This window comes from Myxine glutinosa, chromosome 9 (genome assembly GCF_964187855.1).
Source record: "Myxine glutinosa chromosome 9, kmMyxGlut1.1, whole genome shotgun sequence".
Taxonomy (NCBI): domain Eukaryota; kingdom Metazoa; phylum Chordata; class Myxini; order Myxiniformes; family Myxinidae; genus Myxine; species Myxine glutinosa.
Window position 1 is genome coordinate 97,639,540 of NC_136269.1, and position 10,399 is coordinate 97,649,938.

The following is a 10,399-nucleotide window of genomic DNA, read 5'->3' on the forward strand; positions in this document are numbered from 1 at the left end:
CGCGCTGCATGCATAGCAACGATGTAGGCGGTGTATAATTACCATGTGTTTGCTATCTTTGGGTTTTTTTTAAAAACTGCTTTATGTTGTTATTGAAATATAAAATGTTAAAGTACATAAAGTATATTCACATAAGTAAATCTGAGCAATTCTTTTAAAATTATTAATGTAAAACTTCCATTTATTTATCTTTTTAAACTAATAACAATAATTGAGCTTCCGTTTGGTCGTAGCTGCTCGAGTGGCTATTGTGTCAGGCGGACGCCATCTTCTCCTTCAGAGTCTAATTTTTATTTTTTATCCGTCGTGGTGCGCGGGCATCGTTACCGCAATCATGGTAATTTTCATCAAAATAGTGTGTTTATTCACTGATTGAAACGTATAAGTTGATATTTTTTATGCAATCACCTTTTGTGTCTGAAACGTCGTTGATATGATGTAAATCCAATTTGGGAATAGCTTCGTGTTCTGGTCTCGGTCGCCTTGGCTGGAAGTGGATGTTTACGAATGCAAATTTGTTACTGTTTCATTCATGATTATATCACTGAATCAAGCAACCGATGTGACAATTAAAAATACAAACTTTGTCATTCGGTTTGTGATTCGAATCATTAGAGATGCAGTTTCCTGCTTGCACTGTGTACGGGCCTGACACGGCATGCACGGTGTACCGGCCTAACACGGCATGCACGGTGTACCGGCCTAACACGGCATGCACGACGTACGGGCCTGACACGGCATGCACGGTGTACCGGCCTAACACGGCATGCACGACGTACGGGCCTGACACGGCATGCACGGTGTACCGGCCGAACACGGCATGCACGGTGTACGGGCCTGACACGGCATGCACTGTGTACGGGCCTGACACGGCATGCACTGTGTACGGGCCTGACACGGCATGCACTGTGTACGGGCCTGACACGGCATGCACTGTGTACGGGCCTGACACGGCATGCACTGTGTACGGGCCTGACACGGCATGCACTGTGTACGGGCCTGACACGGCACGCACGGTGTACGGGCCTGACACGGCACGCACGGTGTACGGGCCTGACACGGCACGCACGGTGTACGGGCCTGACACGGCACGCACGGTGTACGGGCCTGACACGGCACGCACTGTGTACGGGCCTGACACGGCACGCACTGTGTACGGGCCTGACACGGCACGCACTGTGTACGGGCCTGACACGGCACGCACTGTGTACGGGCCTGACACGGCACGCACTGTGTACGGGCCTGACACGGCACGCACTGTGTACGGGCCTGACACGGCACGCACTGTGTACGGGCCTGACACGGCACGCACTGTGTACGGGCCTGACACGGCACGCACTGTGTACGGGCCTGACACGGCACGCACTGTGTACGGGCCTGACACGGCACGCACTGTGTACGGGCCTGACACGGCACGCACTGTGTACGGGCCTGACACGGCACGCACTGTGTACGGACCTGACACGGCACGCACTGTGTACGGACCTGACACGGCACGCACTGTGTACGGGCCTGACACGGCACGCACTGTGTACGGGCCTGACACGGCACGCACTGTGTACGGGCCTGACACGGCACGCACTGTGTACGGGCCTGACACGGCACGCACTGTGTACGGGTCTGACACGGCACGCACTGTGTACGGGTCTGACACGGCACGCACTGTGTACGGGTCTGACACGGCACGCACTGTGTACGGGTCTGACACGGCACGCACTGTGTACGGGTCTGACACGGCACGCACTGTGTACGGGTCTGACACGGCACGCACTGTGTACGGGTCTGACGTGGCATGCACGACGTACGGGCCTGACACGGCACGCACTGTGTACGGGCCTGACAAGGCACGCATGACGTACCTTTTTCTGGCTGATTTGAGGCTCTGTTCTGTGTTTCCCAAATCCTGTGGAAGAGCAATCAATTCTGAACTTGCCCAATCATCGGGCCATGCACCTGTTTTCCAAATTTTGTCAATTGTATCTCCAATTCCCTCGTGACGGTTTCTCATCCACCTTTGATGGCCTCAACTACACGGTCAACATCTTTTGCGTTTATAATATAATAGCTGAAAGCACCCGGCGTTGCCCGGGTTCTTTTTGAATGAACTTACTACTATAATTCAGCTTTTACCCACGGCCGTAGAAGATTGACTACTATAATTCAGCTCAGCTTTTAATTGCGAAATGGGCCCAGCCCGGCCGAAGCGGCCTCGATCGGCCTCGCCACCTAGCCTATAACCTTCCCGGGGCGGGGCCCGTCCCGACATTTTTGATTCTTTTTGAATGAATTTACTACTATAATTCAACTTTTACCCTGCGGCCGTAGAAGATTGACTACTATAATTCAGCTCAGCTTTTAATTGTGAAATGGGCCCAGCTCGGCCAAAGCGGCCTCGACCGGCCTCGCCACCTAGCCTATAACCTTCCCGGGGCCCGCCCCAACATTTTTAGTTCTTTTTGAATGAATTTACTACGATAATTCAGCTTTTACTTGTGGCCGTAGAAGATTGACTACTATAATTCAGCTCAGCTTTTAATTGCGAAATGGGTCCGGCCTCGACCGGCCTCGCCACCTAGCCTATAACCTCCCCGGGGCCTGTCCCGACATTTTTGGTTCTTTTTGAATGAATTTACTACCATAATTCAGCTTTTACTCGTGGCCGTAGAAGATTGACTACTATAATTCAGCTCAGGGGGGAGGGGAGGGAGGGGTGGAGGGGTGAGGGAGGGGCGAAGGGGAGGGTGGAGGGGGGAGGGGAGGTGGAGGGGGAGGGGGAGTCAAGTCGGAAGTCATTGTCGTCAATTGAATGTCGCATTTATTTTTTATTCCCTGTCAATGGCATTGGTCCCACATTCCGAACCCCGAACCCGGAAGTCGGAAGTCATTGTCGGCAAAGTTGAAAAATTAACGTTACGAAATACGCTGATGACGTCATAATTTTAAAACGCGACGTTTTGTTTTTTTAGTTGAGATTTTATTCGAATTCGAATTCCATTAAATTTCAACTGTTGGAAACAATAATTATTTCAATTTCCAACAGTTGAAATAATTATTGTTTCCAACAGTGAAATTTAATGGGATTCGAATTCGAATAAAATCTCAACTACCGTTTATTCGTTCTTGGCGCGAAAAAATGGCGCGCATTTTGTCATTTTGTGCGACTTTACATCACTCCTACGGACGTGAAAACATTTGTTTTCCTTGAAAATATATTTAAAATAAATACAATAGTACATAAATTAACAATAAAAGAAGCTAAAAAACAATTTAAAATACAATAAAAAGCACATTGAAAATATATAAATATGTACGTACAGTGTACTGTACGTACGCGCAACGCGGGATCGGAAAGGGGCAATAGCGCCGCCACAAACTACACCATGGAATTGCAGCTGGCGCGGTTTTTTTAACATTGATATTAAAATAAACGTAGCCTATAACCACCAGGATTTTATGCTGATTCCGAATCTGTGTCTAAAACTTTTCTCCGATGTGTAGTTCTTGAGTTATAAGCGGACATCCAGACACCACACACACACACACACACACACACACACACACACACACACACACACACACACACACACACACACACACACACACACACACACACACACACACACACTCCTCCTTTATATATAGAGATAGATATATATATATATATATATATATATATATATATATATATATATATATATACAGTGGAACCTTGACTTACGAGTGCCCCAACTTACGAGTTTTTCGAGATACGAGCCGTCGCTCCGGCGGTTTATTGCTTTGAGATGCGAGCTTTCGCCACCCGGTCACGTGGTTATCTTGCCGTTCAAGTACAGTATCTCTGTCGTATAGCGCTGCATTTTTTTTTTCGCATTTTGGTTATTCCGAGTTCACGCCGCCAGGTGGGTTCTGGTCACGTGGTTATCTTGCCCTGCACGTACAGTACGTATCTCTGTCGTATAGCGCTGCATTTTTTTTTTCGCATTTTGGTTATTTCGAGTTCACGCCGCCAGGTGGGTTCTGGTCACGTGGTTATCTTGCCGTGCACGTACAGTACGTATCTCTGTCGTATAGCGCTGCATTTTTTTTTTTCGCATTTTGGTTATTTCGAGTTCACGCCGCCAGGTGGGTTCTGGTCACGTGGTTATCTGCCGTGCAAGTACAGTACGTATCTCTGTCGTACAGCGCTGCATTTTTTTTTTCGCATTTTGGTTATTTCGGAAAATTTCTTAGTTTTAACCATGGGGCCTAAGAAAGTGAGTGGCAAGTGCAGTGCTGAGAAGAAGAAGAGGATGATGTGCTTGGATATAAAACACGCAATCGTTGAAAAACATGAGCGAGGTGTCGAGGAGGACGTATATAACGGCAGAGGAGAAGAGCATGCCAGGCCACAACTTGTTCAGAATGCGGCGATAGCTCGCCTTCTCTTTGTGGAAAACACGGTGAGATCCTTAACATCCAACAACTAATGGGACGCAAACGGGGCGCCCAGTTTAGCGGTACACACATTGATGAATCACCCTGCCTGTGATTCACCCATGACAGGTTATAGCTGGGTCGGGATTCAAACCCAGGCTGGACAGTTTAGACTTTAGAGTCAAGTGTGCGTACCTCCAGTCCAGGCCATCCTGCCAACTTGTATGCTGCATACAGGTGAAATATAAAGCGCGAGATATTTTTATATATACTGTATTTTTAAAAAAAAATTGGTGTGGTTTTTGGCGGGCTGGAACGGATTAATAGCATTTCAATGCATTTCAATGGGGAAATTTGATTTGAGATACGAGCAATTTGAGTTACGAGCTCGGTCACGGAACGAATTAAACTCGTAAGTCAAGGTTCCACTGTATATATATATATATATACATATATACATATATACATATATATATATATATATATATATATATATATATATATATATATATATATATATATATATATATATATATAGAAGAAGATAGATAAGATAATATATATGATAATATATAATAAATATATAATATAATAATAATAATCATAAATAATAATATATGGAAAGAAGAAGATATATATATATATATATATTTGTGTCAAGATTTTGCATTGAGGCGGTAAGATCGAGATGGATAGAGGTTTTGTCAGGAATTGTATGAAGGAATATTGCAACCACATTCTTATCAAGAAACCATGCTCGTGCTTCTCTCTCTCTCTCTCTCTCTCTCTCTCTCTCTCTCTCTCTCTCTCTCTCTCTCTCTCTCTCTCTCTCTCTCTCTCTCTCTCGTTCTGCTATCCATTCCCTTGTACTTGTAGCACGTCCGACACTCTTGCTTCACCAGTCTGTTGATGTCCAAGTACTTTCCAAATAACTGCCCAACAGCAGTCTAGGCTGTGGTAAAACATTTGCTTATTTTTCCAAGTTTTGGCAAACTTCGTCATTAGTGAACTGGACACTTGGTACTGGTTATCATCTCCATTATGCGATTATGGGTCTGTCAGCTCTGGAGGACAAGACCAAATGCAAAAAGTGTTGTCACTTTGCCTGTCATCTTTGGGTCGGCCGTTGATTATTGAGACCGTGGCTCATCCTCCATGTCTGTCGTTGGGTAAATGAAACCTGTTCCGTCACAGCACGCCTTTGTCCATCGCTCGTAAACCTGAGCAGGGAATCTCACGAGGTGCTACCGACGGGGCCAATTTGACTACCCATCTACCCGTTTAACATTGGAGCTCGTCTCTCCGAATGAAACTGCTGTCCAAAGCTGATGAGCTTTCTCTACCTGAGCAAATCCGGCCCATGCTCAGAAGCCTCGCTTTTCGCCCTCCACCGTTTGCTTCCAATGTAATACCGGAGTACACTGAAAGTTGTGCAATACCCATCGAGACTGGTTTTGCTTCATCTATACTTCAGTATACCTACACTACTACCAAATTTTGTTCTTATTTATTCATCTTTTCCTTTTGTTGAACTTCTTGCACTTGTTTAGAAGTCTATGCCTGTAGGTAGATGAATACAATACTTTATTTTCTTCTTTATTATTATTATTTTTATTTTTATTTTTTTCCAGGAAAGAAGGCTCGTATTGGAGCTGCCTCTCATCTCACACATATCTCACACATATCTCACACATGTGGGCATACAATTGAATACACTAGACATAACACACGACTTGAACAAAACGGTTATTGTCCTTTGTTTAACGTCGTTATACAAGCTCTGTGAATGAGCTTTAAACACTGTAGAGACAAAAATAATGTTGTTTTTTTTGACTTTGAGGGGAAAAGTCGCAATTATTGTAACCTATTTCCATTGTCGCTCATGCACACTCGCACATCCCCATTGTGCCTCAGACTGTGGGCAGGAGCAGCAAGATGCTACAGCACATCGACTACCGCATGCGTTGCACGCTGCAGGATGGTCGGGTCTTCATTGGCACCTTCAAAGCTTTTGACAAGCATATGAACCTCATCCTCTGTGACTGTGATGAATTCAGAAAAATTAGGTTTGTTTGGTTGTTGTATGATGTTGCTGCCATGCCTTGCCTAACCACTATTGCAATAGTTGCACAATTGTGGGTGAGGGGTGACCTGAACTGATGCCATTTTTACCTCCGTCACCGAAAGTGGATGGAAGCTATGTTTACTCCCGCCAGGGAGTTGTGTGTGTGTGTGTGTGTGTGTGTGTGTGTGTGTGTGTGTGTGTGTGTGTGTGTGTGTGTGTGTGTGTGTGTGTGTGTGTGTGTGTGTGTGTGTGTGTGTGTGTGTGTGTGTGTGTGTGTGTGTGTGTGTGTGTGTGTGTGTGTGTGTGTGTGTGTGTGTGTGTGTGTGTGTGTGTGTGGTGTGCGTGCGTGCGCGATATCTGGAAAAGTTCTGAACGGATTTGGATGAAAGTTGGTGGGATTATTGCCCTTGGGATAAGGAAGAATTCATTAGTTTTTGGTGAAGCTCAGGATATTATTCCCGATCCAGGAATTTTTTGAAGGATTTTTTTTACCATTGGAAGATGGGGCTCATTTTTTTTAAACATTATCTTCTATATATTCTATATTTAACATTGTGATATGAAAAAAGTTTTCATATTTGTTGTAAATAGTTTAAATTCGTGGTTATGCATTAGAGCGGTGTATTTTTTTAGCAGCGTCATCTTCAATGTTCATTATTAATTTTTTTATAATAAAGACATATTCTGTCATTTCAAAACCACCAAAGTGTGTGTTAGGTTTCCCCGTTTCATAAAATGTATCGTTTGATACGTATAATGCTTTAAAACTTTTTTTTCCTTTTTTTTTTTTTACCTCAGAAGAGATATCAACATTTAGCTCAGCGAATGTCATTCGCGGTGTCAGTATTTGATGAACTTATAAAGACTTAATTCCAGATTTGTCAATGGCTGAGGTATATTAACAAAGGAATAAAACAGATTTGGCAAAATTTCAACTTTTTTTTTTTAAAGATTGCATATTCACCCAGGGTTGTGAGAGGCTGAAGAAGAAGAAACCTCGCACGGGCTTCCCAGACCAAATAAATAATTCTGGTTCTGGCTCTGCGATTTCTAGGTTTATTACTCCCGCCAGGGAGTAATGCATTCGATCGTGTCCGTCTGTGTGTGTGTGTGTTCGTGTGTTTGTGAACAAGATATCTGGAAAAGTTCTGAACGGATTTGGATGAAAGTTGATGGGATGATTGCCTTTGGGATAAGGAAGAATTGATTAGTTTTTGGTGAAGCTCAGGATATTATTCCGGATCCAGGAATTTTTTTTGGGAAAGATTTTTTCTGTTTTACTGCATTAAAGCTTTTATTCTTATTCTTAAATGATGTTTTTCTCCTCAAATTCCAAGATATATCAAAATTAATTCTCTGACAGTTAGGGCCTACTTTCTTTTTCATTTATTGTTTTGGGGAGAGGGGATGTTAAACAAAACGTATTATTCCAACTAAACCCACGGCGGGAGTATGCGCTCTACTGAGTGGCGTTCTAGTTTCACCCCTGTTTTTTTTTTGTCTGTCTGTTTGTGAACATGATATCTTAAGAAGTTATGGACGGATTCAGACTCAACTTGGTGGAGAGGTTGGGTATGTGACAAGGACGAAATGATTAGATTTTGTTGAAGATCCGAATTCGGATCTGGCTACTATAATTACCTTCGCAAAAGCGGAAGGTTATGTTTTGATCGCTGTGTATTTATTTGTATGTCTGTGTGTGTGTGTGTGTGTATGTTATTCGCATAACTCAAAAAGTATTCAACCGAATTGCATGAAATTTGGTGGGATGATTGGTTATTATACGGGACACATTTGATTAGATTTTGGGAGCAATCGGGTCAAAGGTCAAGGTCAAGGTCACGAAAAGGTCAAAATCGTATTTTTACCATAGCGCGGTCAATTGGCATGCAACTAATGCCAAAATGTTCAGAATTCAATGCCCGATCTTGTGATATACGACATGACCCAGTGAAGACATTACCCTTGTTAGCGGTTGGGGGTCAAAGGTCAGGGGGGTCACGACCTTGCAAAATGTGCGTTTTTTGTCATAACTCGGTCAATTCTTATCCGATTTGCATGAAATCAGCACCAAACTGTTCACTGTTCTGTTCCCTACACTCCCATGCCAAGTACAGAACAGTAGCTGCGGCGAAGGTATGCGCTCTACCGAGTGCCCGTTCTAGTTTTTGAAGTGGTTCTTCACCATTTTGAGATAGGGCCAAAAACGATGCATAGCAGGATATCTCAAAACGTTATGGACTGATTTGGACAAAACATGGTGGAGAGGTTGGGTGTGTGACAAGGAAGAATCGATTCAATTTTGGTGAAGATCTGAATATGGATTCGGATACGAGAATTATTTAATATTCAAGTGGTTCTTCACCATTGAGAGATAGGGCTAAAACCGATATATAGCAGGATATCTCAAAAGGTTATGGACGGATTTGGATGAAACTTGGTGGAGAGGTTGGGGTTTTGACAAGGACAAATAGATTCGATTTAGTTGAAGATCTGAATATGGATTCGGATACGAGGATTATTTAATTTTTAAGTGATTATTCACCATTGAGAGATCGGGCGAAAAGCGATTATATAACATGATGTTTAAAAAAAGTTGTAGATGAGTTGACTAAACTTGGGGGATGAGTTGTTTAGGTGACAACATCAAGCCGATTCGAGTTTTGTTCAGGTCCGAATCCAGGTCCGGCCTATCAGTGGGAAACGCAACATAAACTGTTCAGCCTGGTGGAGGTATGCGCTCTACCGAGTGCCGTTCTTGTTCAAATAGCTTTTATTGTACAACATATGGGACCGTGGAAGAGTGACATGACAGAGTAACTTGCGTGAAGTCCGTCACACTAATTTCCTCCTAAACGGTTGGGCAGAAATTCACCAAACCTGGCAGTTATGATCACCATATATGGAAGGAAGGTGGAAAAGTCATTTTTGACTCGACCCCCTAAGGAGGGGTCGAAAGGTCAAATACGGGGAAAAATTAAATAAAGGCGCATTTAAAAATATTTTTTAATGAAACTTTGTATATGTGATCAACGTTGGGGGACTCATGAAATGTGTAACAATGGTTTTTTTTTTATTTGACCCAAGTGCGTGGGGACTTGTGATCACAGGGGTCAAAACGGTGGAAATTTGATATTGGGCCATTCCTGGTGGAACTTTTTGCTATCTTTCATTGTTGCTTTAGATGGGAACCGTGGGGATTTGCGATGGCGAGCCGTCGACTTTGCTCTTGCATTGATATTGTGTTGTGATGCTTCGTGTCCAAAAACTACAAAACGTAAACTATTCAGCCTTGCGGAGGTATGCGATCTAACGAGTGCTGTTCTAGTTGCTTCTTGTTTCCCGATTTATTTTATGACCACCCCCACTACCACCGACAATTCCAACAGGCCCAAAAACTCGAAACAGGGTGACCGTGAGGAGAAGCGTGTGCTGGGCTTGGTTCTCTTGCGTGGGGAGAGTCTTGTTTCGATGACTGTTGAAGGCCCACCCCCCAAGGATGTAAGTATTGTTGCGTTTGTGGGGGTAGATGATGGAATACCATAGTGGAGGCAGGATTGTATAGGTATAGCTTGGACCGTGGACGAGTAGGACATCTCGATGTATTAAGCAGGGAAACTGGAGCTTAAGGTGTTTACGTGTCTTCACACGAGGGGTGAGAAGTTATGGTAATTAGATAGGGGTTAACATTAGTTTTCCCCCAGTATGTGGTTGCTCTCAGTGGTTTTTCCCTGTTTTCTACATTTGCAACAAGGCCGGCCATAAACCATCCATTAACCAACATAATTGCCGACAGAACCCCGAACAAATCCCGTCCCACTAACCGAATAAGGAAAAAGGCCACGCCCCCAGAGTGGTACGGTACGGGGGGGGGGGGGGAGGGGGGGGGCGTGGAAGAGGAAGAGGAAGACTAAAGCCGGC

At 44.0% G+C, this 10,399-nt stretch overlaps 1 protein-coding gene across 1 annotated transcript; it reads left to right on the plus strand.

The window, feature by feature from the left end:
- Positions 1 to 211: 211 nt before the first annotated feature.
- LOC144893644 (small nuclear ribonucleoprotein-associated protein B-like) lies at positions 212 to 10,039 on the plus strand. Its single transcript, XM_078784553.1, has 3 exons — positions 212 to 337; positions 6,328 to 6,479; positions 9,868 to 10,039. Exons 1-3 carry the CDS (start codon positions 335 to 337, stop codon positions 10,022 to 10,024), a joined length of 312 nt encoding a protein of 103 aa, XP_078640679.1. The 5' UTR covers positions 212 to 334; the 3' UTR covers positions 10,025 to 10,039.
- Positions 10,040 to 10,399: the final 360 nt, after the last annotated feature.